Here is a 24,948-nt window from a genome sequence, read left to right as displayed (position 1 = left end):
TAACCTCTTATTGTTAAGACAACTTCCTTTTTCCTGAGAGGGGCTCTTTCGTTATCTGAACACCTGTGATACAAGTGCTGTATTTCGTATGTATGATGTTCATTTTCACTTCTGTAAATCAGTGGATGCTTAAGTGAAGCCGCTACATCTGCATTTCGTTGAAGTCCGTGTTTTTTGCCTCTTCAAACACAAATACAGGATTGGAGTTATAGATATTTGGTAAGTGTTATTTTTTAATTTTTGTGTTAAAGAATATCATGTTGATCAGCATTAAATATATAAACTATTATTATTGATGTTATTATTAAATATTACTTTTATGTGACAGCATTTCTTGGCATGATTGGAATTTAACAAGGCACAGGAAAATAAAAATAACGAATGAAATTACTCTGAAATAAGAATCCGTAGGCTTTTTGTTTTTTTGTATTTCACTATTTTATGTATTTATAAATTTTCTACATTATATTAATGTAGTTCTTGGTGACAATATTTTAATATTTGATTGTCTTCTCACAATATACACAGCATATTCGTCCAAATTTGTCAACACTGGGCATGATCAAAATTAGCATAGTAGGCATTTAATATTGTGTTGATTTAATATGTGTATTTGCAGGGTTTTTTTTATTTATTTTATTTTATTTTAAAGAAGAAAAAAAAAAAGAAAAATGAGACATGAAATGGGGGTTTTTCCAGAATTGACCTGACCATTTTTTAATGTGGTCTCAGTGGTATGCACACATTTATTGTGCAATACATTTTTTGTGTTATATGTATTTTTGTAGATGTTATATTAATACACATCTCCATATGTCTGTAGGTCATGTCTGGATCTGGATTATGCCTATTATTTGTTTGGAATCTCCTCATTGTTGTCAAAACTATAAATCCTATCTTCTACCCTTGTGACAATATCACAGACAGCAACGGAGACATATATGTGGACTGCACGCACAGGGACCTCATGAGCATCCCTAAATTCAAGTCAATTTTCATTACCTCCCTCAACCTCAGCGAGAACCACATATGGCAAGTAAAGAAAAAGGATTTCTCAGACATTCCTAATCTCCAGCATCTCAGCTTAATGTGGAACTGTTTGCCCGGTCGTCTCAAGGCATTGCGATTACCTTCTTGCAATGTAACTATTGACCATGATGCTTTTGTTAATCTAAAGAATCTGAGCTCCCTTCATTTGGCAGGAAACAGCCTCAAGACTATTCCACTGCTACCACAGCGTCTTGAGGTGCTAGGATTGGAATTCAACAACATTTTTCGTATTGAAGAGCCATTAGGGACCCCTTTCCTCAAACAACTACTCCTGGCTAAAAATTGCTATTATGCTAACCCCTGTAATGAATCTTTCTTCATTAACCCAAGAGTGTTTCAGGAATTGCCTGAGCTCCTAAACCTCACTCTTGGGTTTAATAATGTGACATCCATCCCAACACAACTGCCTCCCTCACTGGAAAGCCTTGACTTAAAGGAAAACAAGATTACTGAAATCACACAGGACTCATTCGCAAACCTTACAAAACTAAGCTTCCTTAGCTTGGAGTGGAACTGCCAAAGATGTGATCATGCAGCTCAGCCCTGTTTCCCCTGCCCAAATAATGCCTCCTTAGGCTTGCACCCTGCTTCCTTGTATGATCAGAGAGACTCACTTGTTTACCTGAGTCTTCGAGGAAACTCACTCCATTCCATACCTGAAAAACTCTTTGCTAAACTAAACAAACTTAGAATACTTGATCTCTCAGACAATTTCCTAGCCTTCAGTATCCGGAATGGCTCATTCTTTGAGGAACTGCAGAATGTTGTGTCCCTAAACCTTCTCTACAACTATGAGCCTCTGAAAACATTTCCAGAACTGATCTTGTCATCCTCCATTAGTAAGATGCAAGCCTTGAAGAAGCTATATTTAAGTGGCTTTTTTTTCCATCAATTGTCTAACTATAGCATTGCACCTCTGGTTAAACTAAGAAAGCTGGAATATATAGAACTACGCATGAACTTCATCAGTTCCTGCAACATCACTGCATTCAACAAACTGGAAGCCTTAAGAATGGTAGTACTTTCCCAGAACATGCTTGCCTTTAACCCATGCTACAAAGCTAGCAATTCTGACATACAGTCCAAGGTCATCAGTGGATATCGGAGAGACGACCACCTGCAGATTCAAGAAACACCTTTCAACGCGGAGTCAGAAACAAACTCTGCCCAGTTATACTGCCCAATAAATTATTCAATGTGGCATTTCCAAAGGCATTTCTGTTATGGAAAGCTCACTTTTGACCTATCTCAGAATAACATTCCATGGCTGAATGCAAGTACCTTCACAGGAATGGAAAAAGCTGTGTGTTTAGACCTGTCCTACAACTACATGAGCCAAACTCTGAGTGGCCAGCAGTTCTACCCTCTTACTAATCTGGTATATCTAAACATGGCACACAACCGTATTGACCTTTATTTTAATGAAGCTTTCCAGGAGCTAAAAGACACCCTAAAGGTTCTGGATCTCAGCAACAATGAATTCCACTTTCTCATGAGGGGAATAGGTCATCGCTTCACATTCATAAAGAAACTGACATCACTAGAAGCACTAAGTCTTGCAAACAACAACATTGGCCTTAGAATCTCTAACATTCTTACTAGCACGTCCCTGAAATATCTATCCTTCTCTGGAAATCGCTTGGATATCATGTGGGACACCAAGGGAGATCAGTACATACGCTTCTTTCAGGGGCTGACAAAACTTATGTACCTGGACATCTCTGACAATCAACTCAGATCATTTCCCCCAGAGGCTATAGTTAACCTTCCTCTAAGCATCCGTGTGCTCAGAGTGGACTCCAATCTACTGAATTTTTTCCCTTGGGCCAACATCTCAATCCTCTCCCAGCTCTGCTTCCTTAACCTCAGCGGAAACCATCTCACTGAGCTATCAGACAGAGTTATCCCCTTTGGACGTAACCTCTCCAGTCTGGACTTGAGTCATAATCGACTGAGTACTATTCCAGAGTCTTTCTTCAGGGGTGCAACAGGTCTTAAAGACCTCAGACTTAATCACAACCAGTTGAAGATCCTAGAGAAGCAGGTGCTGCCTACTTCATTAATGAGTGTCATTTGCACCACCGCTTATAGAACAAAGAAATGCAAGTTGACTTTGCATGCTAACCCTTTCATATGCAGCTGTGCTACTTCTTGGTTTGTCGAGTTCCTTCGAGGAAGCCCTTTGTTCATCCCACACCTTACCACAGATGTTCGTTGTGGTTTCCCTGAGTCCCAGACAGGAGTGAACGTCCTTTCCATTGATCCCCGCTCCTGCCAGGAGATATTGGGCAGTGTTGCCTTCCTCTGCACTTCCCTACTTACTGTTGCAGCAACTGCAATCCCACTTTTAAAGCATCTTTATGGCTGGGATCTATGGTATTGTTTCCAGATAATGTGGGCAGGACAGAAAGGCTACACTCCACTTGAAGGGGACAACTCAGCAGATAATGAACATGATGCGTTTGTGATTTTTGACACAAAGAACAAGGCAGTAAGGGATTGGATCTATAATGAAATGGTTATTAACTTGGAGAGAAGGGGGAGATGGCGATTTCGACTTTCCCTGGAGGAACGGGACTGGGTTCCAGGGGTGTCGTGCATCGAGAACCTACACAGCGCTGTGTACAACAGCAGGAAAACCGTGTTTGTGCTCAGTAACAATGGTGGCTGCACTTCAGTGAATGGAATCATAAGACAGGCTTTCCTTCTGGTCCAGCAGAGGCTACTGGATGAAAAAGTGGATGTGACCGTGCTGGTTCTGCTGGATCCGCTTTTTCCTAAACCAAGGTATCTACAGATGAGAAAGAGACTCTGCAAAAAGTCAGTTCTCTCCTGGCCCACGAACCCTCGTGCCCAGCCTCTCTTCTGGAATGACCTGCGTGTCGCTCTCGCCTCTGACAATGTCAGGTCCTATGATAAGAAGATCACAGAGAGCTTTTTGTCTCATGAACTTCTCTGAGGCAGTGATCTCTGGGCACAGAAACTGACTGGGCACATTTCATTTAATTAAGCAATTCAGAACTGAAAATAAAATATTTCTACTTAGGATATTGATGTTGATGTACATAGTGTGGTTATATTGTACATGAGCATGTTTAAACAAGATGAATCACTGTGATATTAATGAAACTCATAGTATATTACTCAATGCCTGTTATACACACACAAGTAGCGTCAGAGTAATATGTACATATAATTGTCTCAATTATGAGAATGACAACTGTCATTAAAAAAAAAAAAAAGTTTGAGAAATGAGTGATTGCTTTACATTTAATCATGCGCATCTCTTGGATATAATAGTATCTCCTGGAAAAGAACAAAAAGTGTGCATGAGTTTTGTTTAGATAGTGTTAGCACTTGGGAAATTAGCATATCAATGCCCTATTTTACTTTTGTTTTTGTGTATTTTTCTTAATAGAATGGTTTTAATGCAGTTACACTAAAATGTCAAAAGAGCAGGAGTATGTTTAAAATTTGGCACATTTTTACACATTTGTATTTGCACACACACACACACGTGTGTGGGTGTGGGTGCGTGTCTCATTGTTTTATACAACAGTTACTTGGAAAGGCCTTGGTCACCCTCCATTTCACTTGCTTGTTGACATCTATTTTTAACTTCTGTTTCATGTATTCACATTTATGGCATCTCACCAAAAAGAAGAGTCTTTGTGCAGTCTTTATTAGCATATTTCCTCAAATGTTCTGCACAAAACTGTTTCTTTACTCTGTTTTCTGTGTACATTTATATTAAACTAAACATACGTTTGGCAGTGCATATTCTTTTAAACCATAGCTAAACAAACATACTTAATGGGGACTCCCCATTTTACTGATATGTTCAGTGGAACAGAACGTCCTGTCTCTCTTCTGTCCTGCAAAACTGATCTCATTTACGCTTCCTCTTTGTAACAGTTTCAGAGTAATATATGATAATGTACCCGCTTTCTATCTTGAGAAATATAGCTGTGTGGTGGCAGCTGAATCAGTGCCTTGGCAACTAACCTGCAAGCTCATTTGTTCTGTTTGTTGTCACTGAGTTTTACGTTAATGTAATTGACAATTTGGCTAAGACAGGGAATGGAATCGATATATTTGGAGAGTCTTTTTATGCTCAGTTGGGCCTTAATATATGGTTTGCTGTCTCAATAAATGAGAGAAATGCCTGCTAGCTTACACGGATCGGTTCTGGGAAGGATGCTGGTTATAGCCTAATATTAAAGTGCAATCACTTGCTATACTCAGAAATAAATTGAAGACAAAATGGAAGTTTCAAATAGTTAATCTGTGTTTGTATAGATATAGAGATAAATGACAAAGGGAAAACTTCCATACTGTGCAGATGCTTCCAAACAGATTTAGTTCATTGTACAGTTAATGTACCACCATTCTCTCTAGGATGGATATAAATGCAGAGCAAGCAGAGTTCAGCTTGCTATAGTTTCAATATTCCAAGAGGGAAATTGAGTGACGTCAGGTCTAAGAGGGCAGTGGGTTCAAACATAAGGAGAGCTCAGGTGGCTAGTAATTCATTAGAAACAGTGGCTGAACTTGTGGTAGAAAGCACAAGTGATACTCGTCCTCGTGTGACATATAAAGGAACACAGGAATAAGTCATTCTCATGTGAGTGAATGATTTACATGATTCAATACATGATTCACAATGACACAGAGTTTTATAATGGTTATACTCCACAAACCCCTTGTTACAGAAAAAGGTAAATAAGAAATCTTAAATATTTTTAACACAAACTATATGTAAAGATTTTTTTCACATTTAAGGTATTACTATCATTGGTATTGGTAAAGTAAAGCTGTGTATGAACAATTGAACATGTGGGTACATCTTACAGTAGTGGAGCTCAGTTATTATAAGGGATGTCTAAAAAAAATTGGGCAGCACGGTGGCGCAGCAGGTAGTGTCGCAGTCACACAGCTCCAGGGGCCTGGAGGGTGTGGGTTCGTTTCCCGCTCCAGGTGACTGTCTGTGAAGAGTTGGTGTGTTCTCCCCGTGTCCGCGTGGGTTTCCTTCGGGTGCTCCAGTTTCCTCCCACAGTCCAAAACACACGTTGGTAGGTTGACTGGCGACTCAAAATTGTCCATAGGTGTGATTGTGTGAGTGAATGTGTGTGTGTGTGTGTTACCCTGTGAAGGACTGGCGCCCCCTCCAGGGTGTGTTCCTGCCTTGCGCCCAATGATTCCAGGTAGGCTCTGGACCCACCGTGACCCTGAATTGGATAAGCGGTTACAGATAATGAATGAATGAATAAAAAAAATAACACACATTGTACTTCAGTGGGATAGTTCTTAGAAAAATGAAAGAAGCTGCAGTTGTCAGCAGAGACGTGTTCTCAATAAATAATGTTCCACAGTTTGCCTGTGCACGTGAGGTTTATTTTTATTCATTTTTCGTGAGGTGGTGGAGATGATGATTTTTTCCCACATTTTTATTTAAATTAAAAAACAAATTAGAAATATAAAAATGACACAAATAGACCTGGAAGTTGTCCTCTTAAAACACTCACACATCCACTCCACCCTCCTCAGTTGGAGTGTCAAAATAGCCAAGTAAAAAAGAAAATACATAAATATTATAAAACAAGAAATTATTATACACATGCACATTTAATATATATTTATATATATAACTGTTTCTATAGAACAGTGACTCTAACGTTTGTTGTAGGCAGGATTGCTTATATTGTTTATTAGTGTAGACTGGATGGGTTGTGGAACTCTAAAATGAGCAGGACACTGAGACTGAAAACCAGCTGCTGTAGAGGAGCCCATTATGTAAAAGACCTAGCAAAAGTACTTAGATGTTCACTCAGCTTTTTAATTTTGTATCACACCTTAAAATAATAAATTTAAGTATTTGAATCAGTGGCATTTTTTCCAAGATCAATAATAGGAAATGTTACACAATCATCAACAAAAGTAAACATTATCATTACTCAAGCTTGAATTCTCTAATGCTAATGCCATGCTAATGAAATAGTGCTTGACAGATGAGCTCTGTAGGACATTTTCCAAATTTCCACCATAAATTTGAGATCTGGACTGTTTGCTGGCCAAGTCATTGAGTTGATGTGCCTTAACTGAAGAAAACCTTTAATAATCTTTGCTATGTTGCAAGGTGCATTATCATTCTGAAAAATATTTTTTTTAACCAACAGTCCTATTTTTAGTCTTTGGAATGAGAAAACTGTCCAAACATTTAAAATTGTTCTATATTATAATAGTATGAGTGAGGGAATTTCATTGTTTTATTCTGCCAGCTATTTATATGTTATATTTGGACTGTAGAATAGAACCAAATAATTAAATAAATAAATAAAAACAAGAAAAGTGAATTATCACAGAATTATCACAATTATCCATGCTCCCATGATTCCTTTCTTTTAACCCACTTTGGTATCTTCTTTTTAGGTGCAAATTTGTTTGTTTTTTGGCATTGTTATATATAAATCCCATGTTCTCATCAGCTAATTTTGATAATCATATCATAATCATGATTTACATATATTTGATTGTTTGTTTGTTTCCATATTGGCTTGAGATTTCTAACCAAATGCTTTCATGTCACCCTGGATCTACCCATATTTTCCTTTTATAACCAATATTGTTTATACTTTCACCACATTTCGTCTGACTGTGAACATCATATATCGTTTGCCGTACTCCATTTTGAATTTCCTTCTGAAAGGGCAATTATAACTTTTCTCAATTGTTTTTGGCACCACACATCATGACATTTTGCTTTGGAACCATTTGGTTTAAATCAGATTATATTTGCAGACAACAGTTTGTAGCTATTAACAAGTAAAAGTCTAATCAATCTGGACTCTCACTTTGTGTTCTTCAGGGTCTAGTCCTTGGCCCAGTACTCATTATCTATGTTCTCCACCTTGCCAGTTTTATCATGAAACATGGTCTCCTGTTTTACTGTTATGTGAATTATATACACATTTACTCACACTGAGACATGATGTCATGCTGCATAAATGGTTAAAGATGAAAGAATTAATTAATTAATATTATGGTTTTTAAGGTCTTGCACCTACCTTTCCACCCTCCTTCACTCTTATTCATCTAAGTGTACCCTCCATTTACCCCAGCCACTAATTTATTCCCTGTTCCTTCATCTAGGAGAGACAGTGTTTTAGTCTAGCAAGTCCTAAACACTGGAATCTTGTTCCTGTTCACCTATACTCCTGTTCTGTATACAAGCCTCATCTTCTCTCCTATCATTCAAAAGCTACTGAAAACCCATCTCTTTTAAAGAAAATTAAACATTTTCAGGTTTAATTTGATCCATTCCTTTTTTACTCTGTGAACTCTACATTATTTCATTTGTGTTTGTTTTTTATTAATAATTTTACTTATGTTTCTTTACATGTACAATGTCTTTGGATATATTGAAAAACAATATTAAATAATAATAATAATAATAATAATGTTTCAGCTGGCATTTCTTGTGGGACCATGTTTTATTTCAATTAACTTAATGCATCAGCTCTTTAATGTCTGTTTTAGTCTCCCTTTTAAGTGCAGACTAATTTGCATTTTATGACCTGTGCCAGTATTTGTTTTTTGAAGTGCAAATTACATTGGTTTCCATGATATTCTTCAGCATTGACTGCTTCCAGCAAAATGGAAAAAAGCCATTCATTTAAATATTATGAATTAATTGTTTTGAAGCATATTTCGTGACACCAGAAGGTTCAGCTATTGAACAAATATGGTTTTGTTTTATAACTTTGATTTTGAAGTAAAGAATTATTGGTGAACTCCTGTATGTGCAGAAATTCCATCTCTTTGGCCAGAGATAATAGTGCATCCCCAAACCAGCAGAGAGGAGCTATCCAGTGCTGAACAGACAGCAGAACAAAATCTTATATTCTATTTACTGTTGACACTCAACAGATTTGCTGCTAAACAGAACTTTTAAATAGAATTTATTTAATTAATAAATGCACCCTCCAGGGATTGTCCCTTGCATCCAGTGATTCAGTGCATGCCCTGGACCCTGAAATGGATAAGTGGTTACAGATTATGTATGAATGAAAATTGAATAAATTATTTATTTAAAAATGAATGTATTAATAAAAAATATTTTAAAATAGTAAAGGATCTATGACTTATATGTGTGAAGAATGCGATTTAATATATGGTGGCCTGATGATGACAGGGCCACAACTTATTAAAGCAAGTGAAATTATTTAAGTAATGGCTTTGTAAACCCTGGAAACAAGATAGTTAAATAATAGCCACATGATCTGAGTTACTTTAATATGATAACTTTTAAATAAAATACATTTTTATCACATTTAGATACAATTATTTTTAAAATATTTTTTACCAACATTGAAGCAGGATATTTGCCACATTCCTACCTTCATTTGGACTATTTTAGCCTGACTGAAATGAGAATGTCTGTTGAAAATGTGAGGAGAATCTTTTGACCAAACTAATGCCAACCTCAGTGGACTTGTTAAGCAATTTAAACATTAACCAACAAATGTCCAGTTTCAGGATATAGTTTTCATACTTTCAGAGTTCTGAGCTGTGGTGTGATCCCATCATCTTGATGGGTTTTAAGACTTGCCTCATAGTGATACTTCAAGGTTCAGTCTGTGACTACAAAACTCACCATTTTTAGATTTGACTATAGATATTTTACTATAGATTTTGCAAAGTTTGTTTAGCTGGAGCTAACTCCCAAGTGGGAAATCTTATTAATGTTTATTTTTGTGGCACTAAATACAATATTATCAAATCACCTAGTACATGAAAGTAGTGCTGTAATGTATTTTCATGGATTAGGTAGATTTCTAATAGAAAATAACGTAGTCAGAGACACAGAAATGAGTTAATATGACCATTTATTAAATGTTTTTACTGACTTGCTAGCTAATGGTAAGCATACACTGCTTCTTATGTACACCTCAGAACAGCGGGTCCCTCGCCTCACACGGCAGCTGTCTGAAGCGGAGCCTTAACTCCGCCTTTCTGTGATGGACAGAACCGCCCTCCCCGTTGAGCGCCCGTTTTTTTTTTTTCTCCCTCACTGTCCCTTTAACAGACTCTCCGCCGTCCCGCAGCAGCGTCCCCGGGAACACCACGGACACGCAGCGGGGGAGCGGCTTACCTCAGGCGGCTATGGCGCGCGTTCAGACCCGCCGCTGCTGGTAGGTGACGGCGAAGCCATGGCTCAGAATTCAGCTTCGGCTTATGAGGGGTTGCGGGAGCAGCGCATATGGGGGATTAAGCTGCCTGGAGGAGGGCTGGTGGTCCGTACGGGTGGTGGGGGGCGGGGGTTCGTGTTTATACGCCTTGTATATGCTGCTTCATATACAGCGTTCAGTACTCTACCGTTAGAACTGTTGCGCTGTGGTCGGGAAGGAGGTTTATGTTTGTGTTCCTAGGACGAGGGCTTTCGGAAGTAGGAGCACTTTTGTGGCTCCGGAGATTAAGTTTTGTGCCATTTCTGGCTGGTTTGGTGAAAGTCACCCTGTCAGCATCTAGCTAACTGCCTGAAAGTATTCATTTAACCGTTAAAGTCGAGCCAGAGCAGTAGGAAAGAATGCAAACCGCTGAAAGTGAACGCAATGACCAAGTGAAATAGAACAGAGAACATTTCCCACACACACAAACTTAATATTGGTCTGAAGTGTGAGGGAAAGACACTTATATCTTCATATTGTGGTGACAGCAGCGACCCACATCCTGGAGCAAATGTTACCCTCTTAGCCCTAGCGTTAGCCTAGTTCAAAACTACAAGAATTGCAAACGCTTTTCTTGATAAAGCATTAATCCACTGCCAACAACATATTTAACTTTTCTGTTGTTGTTATCACTGCAACTCACTGGGACCATGAGGATTTGGTTAACTTGTTGGGTTCTGAATAGTGCCAGGTTTGGACATTTATTGAGCGGGTAGAGCTTTTATTATTATTCCTATTTTTTTTTGAAGGGATTGACATCTGTGCTGATGGACAGAGTCTTTATCCTGTCCCTCAGTCCATGTGGACTTAGATGACATCACTGTCCAATCACTTTAGCTAAGAGGAGGGATTTCACACGCAGATCCGTCTGCTCATCTCTAGCTGTCTGTGAGCATTTCCCATCGTTTCACGTAGATATACATTTTTCTGTATTATTTGAGTGTGTTTTGATTGGTTCAGATGTGTCCCTATTAGTTGTAGTTATTCCTGATCTGTCTTTTTAAAACATTGTATGAATTACTGACCATTTTCACTTTATAATACTGACCATTGGCTATAAACACAACATAGAGGAGGATTTAGGTCCCTAGTGTATAAAGAAAGACAGAGGAATATTATGAAAGGTTTACAACAGTTTAAACCTATACAAACCCAACTTTAATGACCACGTTCACAATTGTAACCAAATAATGCTTTTTATGAAAATCTGAGCATGTTTGCTCACCATCTGCTAGCTCTCCAGTCTGTTTGCAAGCTTGAAACCGGACTAATGTGTTTACAAAGCCCCAGTGTCTGTAGGTGGTTTTAAAAAAAAAGTCTCTCTGTCTGGAATGCTAGGATTTCTCACTCTTTCTTTTCCCATGGCAAAAACAAAAAAAAAGCACAAAGAGACATCCAAACTTTGAAAAACATGAACCGAGATGAGGATATTGCTCTATTCCTGCTCCATAGGTGCGTAATATTGACTTATTTTTGCTGTAGATGGAACTCTAAGTTCAGTAAAGCACTAACTGTATGAAAGTAAGTTACAGACCAGTGTGCTACAAAACTGAACAACTCGAGATACACATGTTTCTGTGGTAATTCAAACAGTGAATACAAATGTACAGTTAAAGTTAAACCTTACATACGAACAACAGTCATTTTTTCCCTATCATTCCACCTTAAAAGACACAGAGTTTTTGAACCCAAACAAACCTAAGAACAGAGTTTCCCCACAATAGTAGACATTCAATTTAATAGAGATGTGTTGCGTTGTAATGTTTATTATTCATTTTTTAAACACACTCTCTGGAGAAAATCAAGTCTTAACCTTGCTAAAATGCGTATCATGACTAAAATATACAACAGTCTCAAACAGATTAATGCAGCCAGGGTTTCTTATGACACAAATTTAAGGAAAACAACTGTCAACTTGCAGTGTGAAGCTTTTGAGCTACAAGTGAGCTGTGAAGGAGTAAGTGGAGAACTAATTTCATATATCTATATCTATATAAGATACTTTTTCTGAAGTAATTGTGAAAACTGAGGTTTTTGGAGTTTAAATTGATGGCCAGAGTGGGAGTTTAACAGTACTTTTTATGTAGATTTATTCACGTTATTCTGTCTGTGCTAAAGAGAAATTTTTCTAACTTGTGTAAAGAGTAGTAGGCTTTATTCAGGAGTTGCACAGGGTGAGAGGCGCCGGACAGGTGTGGGGATACTACAGAGTCTCTGGTTTGGTAGCCGTGCAGTTGGAGTTTGTCCTGGTTACCCATAGATTCAGATTTGTTGAGTTTGTGGGGATGCCCCCAAATCATTTCCGAAAGGGCACCTCCCATTGTTTTGTTGGGGACCTTCTGGGATGACTTGTGCTAGTCATAGTCTGTCCATAACTACATGTTGAAACACAAGGTTGCCCGTAAATGTACTTGGTACCGGATCACCAAAGGTCAACGATTGAGTTTGTGGTCATATTCTTTGACCTGAAGACATTTTTGGACACTCCGATAAGAAGACATCTCTACTTTTTGCAGATGTTGTTTTCCTTTTGGCTTCCTCATATTGAGGCCTCCATGAGCAATTTACAAATCATAACCTCCAAATCTGAGGCCATGTATATTGACTGGATAAAGATGGCATGCTCCCTTCAGGTAGGCAGTAAGAATCTAAGGCAGGAGTTTAAGTGTCTGGGGTCTTGTCCACAAGTGATGGGAATAGGGGTCGTGAGGCTGCCTCTAGTAATGTGTTGGCTTTACTGCACCATAGTGGTAAAGAGGGAATCTCTATTTACCAGTTGATCTTCTTCATGCTTGCCTATGAGCCTTGGCCAATTTGAGCTTTTGTGCTATACCCTCTGTGATTGGTTGACTGGGGAGCCCGGCAATGTGGGAAACAGCTCAGAGTAGAACCACTGCTCCTTTGTGTTGAGAGGAGCCAGTAGTGGTGGTACAATCATCTGATAATTCATGGCCAACTGGAAAGAGTCCCCTGGGAAGATTCGAGCTGGGGAAACTTGTGGGGGACAGGGTCTTGTTTGTTTCTTTCCAACAGCAATGCTGAAATTGAATAAAGTGATGATCGATGATTGTGGGGAACTGCAGTTCTCTCTGGTTTGTTTATGTTCAGAAGCTCAGCATTTTTGAGGTGGAATGGTATGTTTGAGGTAAAAAAAGGGCTCTTGTTTGTATGTGGCTGAGGTTTAACTTGTCTGTAAGAATTACACCAGAAACTCATTTGTAACGAGAGCTGTTTAGTTTTGTAGCACTTTTGTGGTGCTTGCTTTCATGTAATTAGCACTCTCACAAATTTGAGGATATTTCCACTTTAAGTAATACAAAACAGCAAAAATAAGTCAATATTAACCACATTTAACACATTGATTGGTATCAAACAAGCAAACAGACCTGAGAGCTAGCAAATGTTGTGGAAATTTATCAGCGATCTACATTTTTTAGGAGTTAATGAATATCTGAATGCATCTCTCTCTCTTTCTCTGTGTGTAAGTAGTAGAGATCAGACGCTGAGATCTGTGGATCAGTAAGGTAATTGATTAGATGTAACAGTTCCCCTATGTGTATACATATGTTGAATTTACTCTATCCCTGTATGTGCTGGCATGTGTCCGGAATAGATAGAATCCATAGAAAACATAGAGTGTATAACTGAAAAACCCAGTTAAAATGCTTTGTCAAGATTTTGCTGTTTATCTAAGTCAGGAACAGGGTAAGTAGGGTCATATTTCTGTAAGTTGTTCTTGATTCTTTCTTTCTTTAACCTGATTGAGCTGAGTTGGCTTTCTTTCTTTTCTCCTCTCTATTCTTCCTCTCTCTCTCTCTCTCTCTCTCCTTCCTCCAGATTGCATTAAAGATGGCCTGAAGTGAGTCTGCGAGCTCCAAAGCAATTAACAACCTCTCTGCGAGAAAGACCCTTACACTGCTATGACTGACGATGCTTGGCGAATAGTTTCACCACAGGCAGACACTTGGCTCTTGGATACGAACAAATGAGACAAGATGACGCACTTCTCTCCATGTATGACACAAAGTGGTAACTTGACATCAAGCCACTGCAGACTAGATGAGACCTGAAACTCGGTGACAGAGCATGCTGAAATACAAATCATTCCCCATTCAGTTCAACACTATTGAATTTTGCTGCATGAACTTGACAGCTGGCACTGCAAGCTTTTAAAGTAAGTGGTCCAACTGTGAAGCCATTCAAAAACAAGAGAAAATACCCATTCCAATTCTGTGAAGCCAGTTATATTTCTAAAAGTATGAGCAAAGTGCAGCGTTCCTTGTCACAAACTTGTACCAAGAAAGGCTGAAAAGTGATCTAGTGACCACTTAAACATGAGGAGATATCACTAGGTCTATAAATACAGGGTCTGTATTTTTATACTGGTACATGGTCCAAAAAAACTCAAGTTGGTAGGTGGATTGGCGACTCAAAAGTGTCCATAGGTGTGAATGTGTGTGCCTGTGTTGCCCTGTGAAGGACTGTCGCCCCTCCAGGGTGTCTTCGCCTTGCGCCCAGTGATTCCCGGTAGGCTTCGGACCCACCACGACCCTGAATTAGATAAGCGGTTACAGATAATGAATGAATGAATGAATGAATGAATGAACGTTGATAATGGTGGGGTTGATCTATTTCAAGGATATGGTTAATTGTGGTTATGTTGTATAAGATTTTTTTGATTTGGACAAAAACACTACTACTTCTGTTTGGTTGTTCTGTGTTACTGAGATATATTTTGCCTCTTAAAACATGAAGGCTGTAAATGACATTGTGACAACCTGAAAATGCATTAATTTATGTATCTTCTTCATTCTGATCAAGGTTGCAGTGGGTCCTACCTGTTCCTACCTGAAATCACTTGACGTAAGTCAAGAAAATATCTTGGGCAGGGAGATCTGAGAACTGCTCCCTTCAGTAGACAGTTAATATAATTTTCTGGTCTAGCTACTGGACAGTTACCTAAAGCTTATTAACTGATTACAGCACATAGTTTTAAGGGTTACACCCATGATGTATGGTAGTGCACGGTCAGTTAGCCATGCTGAGGCAAGCCCATCCGGATCCCCACATCTCCCTCGCTCCCCTAGAATGGGCCAGCGGCGAGTCAGTGCGGGAAGCAGGGGCAGCAAGTCTGGTAGTGGTGGCAAAACTCTTTCCATGGAGAATATCCAGTCCCTCAATGCTGCCTATGCTGCCTCTGGTCCTGTGTACTTGAGTGATTATGAGGCTCTGGCTTCCTCCACCTACCCTAAAGGCACCATGACTTTGGGGCGAGCTACTAGCCGGACAGCCTATGGAGGACGGGCCACCGCAATGGGCAGCAGCCCCAACATCAGTTCTTCCTTGGGCCATCTTCACTCAGACTCCATGGGGTATGGAAATCATGGAGCCATGCACCTTCACTCAGTGCAGCACCAGGGGTCTTCTTCTCCACTGCTCAGGCAAGCTGTGAGGGGTGTGGCCAGAGGAGATGGGGGATCCCTGATGGAGCAGTTGAGGGAGTTGCAACGAGAGAATGAGCTGCTGAGGAGAGAGTTGGACGTGAAGGACAGCAAACTGGGCTCTTCGGTCAACAGCATCAAGAGCTTCTGGAGTCCAGAGCTTAAGAAGGAACGAGGGATGAGGAAAGAGGAGGTGGCTAAGACGTCCATCTTGAAGGAGCAGATGAGAGTGCTGGACGATGAAAACCAGGTAAGAGAGCCACACTCATTAAAATAAAGGTGTTAACATAAGGATAGAGCAACATCTTTAAACAGTGGCATTTCAACAGAAGAACCATCAAACTGAAAGGTTAAATTTATGCAAATGCCAAAGGCACGTACTGTGTTAGATCATAGAATGAGGCTCATTAATTATCCTTTTTTGCGAAACATTTCTAATTCCAATTAATTCTTCCAAATTGTAATTTTCTGTGAACTATGCTTGATATTCATGCTTATAGTGCCACCATTTTTTCCTTGGCTACAAGACCCCAGAGGCCCCCTGTTAAGCCCTTGACAACAGAGTGCAACAATTAAAGGAACTCTACGTAGTATTTTTACTCATCCAGGCTCAGCACTGCAGAAACAGGACTATGTTCCATTTGGATGAGGGTATTAACCAATTCCTCCACTTCCTCCCCCCTTCACCTTCATTATTTCAGGATAGTGCTGTAAAAATGAATTACACAGGAACAAACAACAAAAAACAAAGGAACAGAGAAACAAACAAATAAACAAAAAAATAAATAAACTGTCATGCTATAAAATATTAAATTATAAAATATAAAATCTGTCATGACAGTTACTGGTAGTATGTGATTTATTATGATTTTTATTAACATGTAAATGCACATTAATTGACCATTCATGAACCTTGCCATTGCGTGCGTATTCCATGGTTAAATTAGTGGTATGTAACAAGTCCATAAATATTTCCAACTCATTGTTTTCAGTCAGTCCTCCTGTAGCACTAACATTTAGAGCATGTTAGGAGACAACAGTTTCACTGTCCTGAAAACAAGTAGCAAAAGTAACAAGTCTTGCCCAGTGTTCCTTTAAGTCTTTAGATTACTAATTTTTCGTATATGGAAGAAAGCATTCACTTCCAGTAAATGGCATTAAATGGCTTTATGTCACTTTTGACATAGACTACATAGTTAATTTGATTTGCAGGTATTCTCAAGTTGTTCTGAAACTACAGTACTTGACATTAATCACTAATTATGTACTACTGATTCCATTAGTCAGAGTCAAACAAGAAGAAAGGTTATTGGAATTTTTTTTGGGGGGGAGGATTGATTTGTGCAGATTAGCCCTGCCAGGAAAATGACTGCTCCAATGTCAGTTCTTGTGCTTTGAGCTTCAGTACAGAAGCAGGTCTTTTATCAAGTCTCAAAATGTTCAGAGTAAAGAAGACACTTCCTGCACGCCCACCTGCCTTAGCTGATAGCAGCTGGTGTCGAGCTGTATTTTCCTCTCCTCCCGTTGCCATGGAGACCATGTCCTGAAGTCTGCTATTTCACTGACATTCTTTTAAGAAAAAAAAAACCAACAACAAAAAAAGAAAACTTTGAGCTGTTAATTGCTACATAATGCGCTGATGAGTTGGTGGACTTGTGGAGACACTGCAGAACTTTAAGCACTTTCCCCACCTCCCCCCAAATGTTTTAGGCTGTTCATAGATGGAATTACCATAGGCCAGTCCTTGGTTGGTTATGGCAAATTATATTTGTGATGATTACATTATGGTGTGGGCGTCACGGTGGCGCAGCAGGTAGTGTCGCAGTCACACAGCTCCAGGGACCTGGAGGTTGTGGGTTAGAGCCCCGCTCCTGCCCCACACCAGGAGTTTGGTGTGTTCTCCTCGTGGGTTTCCTCCGGGTGCTCTAGTTTCCTCCCACGGTCCATAAACACATGTTGGTAGGTGGATTGGCGACTCAAAAGTGTCTGTAGGTGTGAGTGAATATGTGAGTGTGTGTTGCCCTGTGAAGGACTGGCGCCCCCTCCAGTTCTTGATCCACTACGACCCTGAACTGGATAAACGGCTACAGATAATGAATGAATGAATGAACATTATGGTGTACTACAGTTAAAATACAAAGCATGGTTTCCAAACAAGATTAAAAAAATAGTGTTGCATGCACAGTAGTATTATGATTTATATAGTTATTTATATTCATTTCTAAGGATAAATACAATCTAAGCAACTGGGCACCTGTTTACCACTTAGGATTTAATTGTTACCATAGAACTACTGCATCATAAGTAAATATTTTTAATTTTCTTTGCTATATTATATGTTAGATGTAGAAACGTTAGATGTAGAAACATTCAGCTGCTCCATATAAGTTTTATGTTTTGTAATATGCTGAAATATATATGCAAATCGTAACCAGCCAATATGCCATTTTGATGAGGCACAAAAGCTCAGATTGGTGTCTGATGAAAGACTTCAGCAAGAACTGGACGTTGCATCGAGGAACAAAAGAAATCAACTTATCTGTCTGATCTGGGGCATGGAGCTGTATTCAGTTAAAAAAAACCCACAAAAAACAACGTGAATGCAAAATGAGTAAAAAATGATTAACGTTAATGCCAGGGTAATGCCAAAGTCCATCGTTCCCATTAGAGACTGTGCCGGCTATATTTTTTTGGAGGGGGGGTTGGGCTGTGTTAGTGAAACAGCTACCAAGTACCAGGTCCTGAAAAGTAAGTAAGGTAAGGTATCATACACTGGAAAAGAGCCAAAAGCTTACATTTTAAACATGCAGTTTATATAATCCCCACAGAAAAGTATGAAATTAAATTTTCTATCACAGTTGTACCTACAGCTGAATGTCACCATGCCGAATGTGGCTAGAGGGTCATAAAAGCCCTATTCTCTGAAGTTATAGAGCACCACTCAGTATGCTTGGGAAGAGTCTGATTGGCTATTGTAATCTAGAACTAATCCAAAATCAGAAAAACCTGTCCTGGCTGAACACCAGCAAACACTCACAGAAATATTCCAGAATCTATTGTAAGGCTTCGCAATGTGTTATAAGTAGTTACAGCAGCAAAGAGGAGCAGGCTGTTAATACCCCTCATTTCAGATAAAGTATGCAATGAGTATATACAAACTCATGGCCATATCACGTATTAGTCATTTTTTTTATTACTTCAATATCCTCAGGTTTCTGAAACAGGCTAAAAAGGCTCCATGCTTTTAATAGCAGTAAAGGTAGAAAATGTACAGAAAACTAAAGTCCACTCTAGTGAGAGTATCACATATTTATCATTGTCACTGTGAGGTTTACAGTACGGTTTGTAAAGGCCTTTTTGGCGCATGTTGATGAAGAGCCATTAAGATAATTAAGGTAATTGATCCAATTAGTAGTAATGAGACTCATGGCTTGGACTTTGAAAGTCATGTCTAGTTGGTGATGTGCTTTTTAGCAAATAAAAGAAGCACAGTCAAAAGAGCCTTCATAAGACAAATGGAAAGGGAATACACTGCTTTGACAGAGGTGCATTAATAGATTTTGGACAGGATTCACATTTGGCCAAATTAATTTTTTTTTTTTAACAAAGACCTGCTTTGTGAATTTTGTTCGATTCCTCATTTATTATTTTTCTGTTGAGTCATGCTGCTACCTTATGAATAGAGAGCTATCCAGATATTTGTAGTGCTCTCTTTATAGCATCGTGTTTTTCCTGTTGTTTTATTCACAACAACACATTTGAAGCAGAAGCCATTAAGAACTCTTCAATTTTGTCAGTTTGGAACAGAGGATGGGTTGTAGCAAAGACTGTCTTGTTCTTCAGCCTGTATAAGTGTGGTGTACTCTCACTGAGTTCTAATAATGAGAAGTGGACCATAAACTCTATGGTTGAGAGCAGATTAGTGAGACTCATCAATATTGAGACAGAATGAGAATTACTGCACCGTGGGGACAGATGTGCTCTCCATCCAGAGTCTGTGAATCGTAGAAAACTTCAAACTTTTTTGAATTTTGTCCCTTTTCAGTGTGTCGTTCTGTTCTCATGGACTGGTGATGTGACTTAGATCTGTGTCTGTGTTTTGGTGAATGTTGTTGAATGTTGCCTTGTCATGATGATCTGAGGCTAGTTCTGGTTTCTTATGATGGTTAGATTTAGGATTTGCGCCAGGGTACTTTGGCCAAAAAATGAATTCATACAATATTTTCCCTAGTCAACCAAAATTTTCTTGGTGTCAAAATTTTGCTGGTGGGTATTAAGCTTTTTTTCATCTGTCAGCTTCACTAGTCTCATAACACACACACACACACACAAAAGGTCCCAAAATATTGGATTCCTAACATGACATAGTTGACTGACTACATATTGTTTATATATAAATTACATTTAGCTTGTAGCTACATTTAGCTTAATTGTTTAAAGGTTATAATATCGTCTGTATAGCAAGTTCATTTAAAGATGTTTCCCATATTTATTTTGCTATTATTTCTCTGTAAAAATTGAACCTGCTAAATGTTTGGAGGCATGTTCAGTAAGGCCATGCTGTATCATTAAATGCATGTCGATTAATATAATTTTTAATTCACATCAAAACAAATAAAGTGAAGTTGCTATTTTAGCATCTGCAGTTGTTAAGATACATGAAGAGAAAGCTACATTTTAGTTTTAACAGTAGTATTTATTGTTAGACTTCAGTAGTTTTAAGCCCTGTATTACACATAGCTATCATGGCACAATCAATACATTGGTTTGTACAGGCATACATGTGCTCGATTAAATTAACATTATTTTGGTTTACAGTCATTAGAAATCACAAGAATACTTGATTGTTTAAGTAATATACAATGACACACCTTGCTGTGAAAACTGCAAAACCCAATGTTCAATGTCATATGATGTTAATTAAAGATAATTATTAGTCCCAAATTAGCTTTCCGCTAAGCTAGATATGTGTGAAGTGGTAAAACAAATAATAAATAAAAACAACAACAACAACAAACACAGATAAGTTTCATTTCTGTGATTCAATAAAACAGTAATCATCAAATTTTATTGAATATATGAGGTTTATTAGGCATGAAACAAAGTATTGATTAGATTTAAAACAATTAAAGAGTGAAAAATGGGAACGAGACTAAAGGGACAAAATAGCTCAACTATACAATCTACACACACATACGCACACAAACAGGCTGGCATTGTGAGCTGTGGGCTGGTGAAGCCTGTGTTTTGGCACGCTACACTGAGCAGTCCTCCCACACAGTGTACACTCTTTGAGTAGATGCTCAAATTCAATATCCTATTACTGAATTCATTATAGGCTTCAAAAGTTGACAAATGGAGGCAGCGCATCCTCTTTAGCCTCATTATTTGTTCAGCTCTTGTTCTTTTATAGTTTTCTAATAGAGAGATGAGTCTTGATTAATGGCTTTAAGTCTGCTGCATTGCCTCACAATTGCAGGATACAATTAATGTGTCCAGTAGAATGCAATGTTTGTGTGGGAGGAAAGTTAACAGCCTGATGCCTCCTTCACAAGGCAGAAAAACTTACAAAATTACACTTTATGAGCTTAATTATTTTACTGTGTTAATTTTTTGGACACTTTTTTTGTCATTTTATAACAAGTTAAATTATTTTTCATATGGATTTCTATACAAGCACAAAATGCCTATGACAGTAAAGTGAAGAGGGCTACGTGAAAAAAAATGATGAAACATACTGACACTATACATCTGTCTTGAAAAGAGCATCAAGTTCCACGCAATATATATTTCCTGAATATAGATAATGTAACCTAGCAGACTTTGACTTCAATGTGAATATTAAAGTTTCATTCATTCATTATCTGTAAGCGCTTATCCAGTTCAGGGTCGCGGTGGGTCCAGAGCCTACCTGGAATCATTGGGCGCAGTACACCCTGGAGGGGGCGCCAGTCCTTCACAGGGCATTAAAGTTTTCATGCTAATGCTAATATAAAAGAAATGGATAAAAATCCCCATCCCAAAGAAGACATTGACCCACACATAACACATTTTATTCACATTTAGGAACAATCCTCTAAGTAGGTAAATCTTTTTGTTTTTATTTGAGCTGCTCTTTAAATGTTTCTGCTAGGTATTTCCTTGTTTTAAAATAGCTTTTTAATCAAGCAGAACCATGTGTCTCATTCAAAGGAAAGGATAGTATTTTACATTATATTTACCTGTGGATGGCTCCTTTTTAAATAAAGTACTGACAGCTAGATTTCTTTTGGACTTTCCAGTTGGCACATATTTTTTTTGTGTTTTAGTAGAAATGTCACTTTTGCCAGGAAATTGTAAGTAAAATCATCCTTTTGCAGTTTGAGAAAATTAGGTCTGTTAATGGTTAATGGTTCATAAATGCATGCTAACTGCTAACCAGTCTTGATGTTAGTAGCCTACTTTTTCCTCTCTGATATAAGCAATTGTCTGTCACTGAAAAACAATTTTGATAATATGATGAAAGGGACAGTACCAGGTGTCTGGGACTGCAATGTGAGAAGATTTATGAGCATATTAATTGAAGCTCCTGCTACAATACAAAGCCTAGACAAGCAATTACATTGATATAACAAATGGTTATTTCCTGTCAGATATCTTGTCTAATCACTGGTTATGTTATTGATTTTGCATTCAGGACACTTTATACAAATCATATTAACACAAGTGAAATATGAACTCTCAAACTTGGGCCTTTGTCAGCTACAGGGGGATTCAGCTGAATTTTTAGTGGGTTTTTGAAAGATGAGATGGAAGAGCAGTCACAAAGAAACTGAGGCATAGTGTTCCCTCAGCTATTACGTGAGGAAGCGTCCTGTCAGCAGCAACAGCTGACAACGAATCACAATACTATCTTGATACCTGATCCAGTATACAAATAATTCTATTGCAGTGGTAAAAGTGATGTGTTTTAATATAAAAACAAAATACTTTTTATAAAATCGGAGAATATTTCCTTATCATTTTCTAACTCTCCAGTCTGTTTGTGTGCTCAACACCAATCTAACATGTTTATAAAACCCTGGTGTCTGTAAATGGGTAAAAAAAAAACTAAGTGTCTCAGGCCGGTATGTTAGGCTTTCTCTTTCTGCTCATGGCTGAAATTCAGATGTTTCCTCACCATTTGCTAGTTCTCCACTCACACAATGAATAGACCATCAAATGTTGAAAATCATGATCTGAGATGAGGATATTGCTCTATTCTTGCTTCATAGGTGGGTAACATTTACTTATTTTTGGTGTAGATCGAACTAACTTTAAATTTGGGAGAGTGCTAACAGCATAAGAGTAAACACAGACCTAAAGTGCTACAAAACTAAACAACCAAATGTGATTGTGTTAATTCAAACAGTGAATATAAACTTACAAATTAAACGTCAGCTCCATACAAACAACAATCATTTTCCCCTTAAAACATACCTTATAAACAAACCAGAGATCAGTGTTTCCCTCGATCATAAACGTCCCCTTTAACAGAATTGTGACTCCAGTTCAGGTCAGGCCAGCTTACCAAATCTGTTTTTGGAGCAGTAGTTGCATGCCATCTCGCATGATAACAGATAATCATACATTCTTAATATTGAGTTATTTATACTGGGGTTGGAGGAGTGATGTACAGATGTCCAAATGTGAGCAAATAATAATCAGTCCTCTACAAGATTAGATAGTTTAATCTATTAAGAATAGTATAATATATAATGTGTTATGATTGTCATGAAGAATATTGATTTTTGTCAAATTATGGAAACTGAAAATGTAAATAACAAAATGCAGTTTTATGCAAATTATTTATACCCTATATTTAATAGATATAGAATATTTAATAATATATCGTACTATATTTATTAGTAGAAAGAAAACTAATTAAATGTTTAAATTGAACATTGAAAAATAATTGGCAGTTGTTACATTTTTCATTTTTTAAGTTATATGTTATACCCTTTAAATGTGTTGCTGTAATAGAGCTTTAGGGTTCTGGGGCTGTGGGTTTGAGCCAGGTCTCGGATGACTGTGTTGAGAGTTGAGAGTGAATGTGTAATTCCCTTTGATGGTCTGGAGCCCTGTCCTGAGTTTGTTCCAGCTTTTCTCCCAGTGTTTTTGGTTATAATGTATGAATGAAGGCGCCCCCTCCAGGGTGTATTCCCACCTCTCAAGAATAATGTTTTTGCACAGAACATAACTGAGAAGTAAAGAACAAAAGGGACTTTTGGGCATTGTCTTCACTATATGTCATCATTTAAATATTCTGAGAATTCAGAGACATTCTTCTGAAATTCAAGGTATTAATAGGGAGATTCCCTTTGCTGCAGTAACAGATGCTTGACATTTTCCATGGTGACATTTAAGGCAACATAATTGATTCTGGAGAACTCCCTCTGATATTTGTTTTGATTCAGAAGTTCTTTTAAGGTGGAATGGACTAGAGTTTGTACTTGTAGAACTACAAAGTGAACCTCTGGTCAGTGGTAGGTGAGTCGGAGATAACAGGTAAACAACACACTGTGTGTGTGTGTGTGTGAGAGAGAGAGAGAGAGAGAGTCCACGATTGAAATAGTATGCAAATCCTTTGAGCACTGTTTGGAGTGAAGCTTTACTGCCTCTTATTGGAAAGCCTGTGACTTGCACTTGTTTATAGTCTTTACAAAACTGCTTCTATTCTGCAATGCACCAACATAACCCTCTCAGTGTCTTTTTCCTCCCTTGTATTACTATTTAAATATATATAGTAAGATATGGTTCCTATTCAGGAATAATTAAGTAAATGTAATAGATTGTCTCAATCACTTTATGATTTTAAGATACAGCGTTTGATTAAGACGCATGATGTAATACATTTATTTCTAAGGTTTTCAGCACAGTTCAAGGATGTTTTCTAGACATGTATAAAGCTTAGACTAAATGGGGGGTCTGACACTGGACAGAGTTTAACATCAGAAGGGCCAAAGGTAAAAAAATGAAAGTAAAAATCCTTCCCAGGATTTAATTCCAACCAGCCTTTCTCTTGTGTCCTCAGAGACAGATGTCAGAGACAGAGGCAGCTGACAGTTTTAGTTGAATTAGTTCATATAAAATGTTTTAGCTAATTTACAAAGCACAGCAGTATTAAAAGAATACATTTTATGAACTAGTCATATCACTTCAGTGGAAGTGGCTATGCTAACTTTAAATGTCCAAATCAATAGCCTATATTT

The 24,948-nt window shown here is 38.1% G+C and overlaps 2 protein-coding genes across 3 annotated transcripts in view; both read left to right on the top strand.

Annotated features, from left to right (window-relative positions):
• Positions 1-122: 122 nt before the first annotated feature.
• On the top strand, positions 123-4,306 carry tlr9 (toll-like receptor 9). Its single transcript, XM_066643499.1, has 2 exons — positions 123-219; positions 824-4,306. Exon 2 carries the CDS (start codon positions 827-829, stop codon positions 4,007-4,009), a length of 3,183 nt encoding a protein of 1,060 aa, XP_066499596.1. The 5' UTR covers positions 123-219; positions 824-826; the 3' UTR covers positions 4,010-4,306.
• Positions 4,307-10,132: 5,826 nt separating this feature from the next.
• The window catches only part of LOC136665649 (ERC protein 2), a 259,064-nt gene continuing 244,248 nt past the window's right edge, over positions 10,133-24,948 (top strand). For both annotated transcript variants that reach the window (XM_066643294.1, XM_066643293.1), the window contains exons 1-3: positions 10,133-10,241; positions 14,115-14,451; positions 15,099-15,968. In XM_066643294.1, coding sequence (XP_066499391.1) covers positions 15,285-15,968 — 684 coding nt within the window. In that variant the 5' untranslated portion in view covers positions 10,133-10,241; positions 14,115-14,451; positions 15,099-15,284. The remainder of the gene's footprint in view (positions 10,242-14,114; positions 14,452-15,098; positions 15,969-24,948) is intronic.

This window comes from Hoplias malabaricus, chromosome 14 (assembly GCF_029633855.1).
Source record: "Hoplias malabaricus isolate fHopMal1 chromosome 14, fHopMal1.hap1, whole genome shotgun sequence".
NCBI lineage: Eukaryota > Metazoa > Chordata > Actinopteri > Characiformes > Erythrinidae > Hoplias > Hoplias malabaricus.
The sequence above is the reverse complement of the archived record's forward strand: the minus strand, read 5'-3'. Positions and strand labels throughout refer to the sequence as shown.

What these genes read in the sequence shown, in the direction of transcription:
- tlr9 (XM_066643499.1), top strand. Translation starts at nt 827, where the DNA reads ATGTCTGGATCTGGATTATGCCTATTATTTGTTTGGAATCTCCTCATT.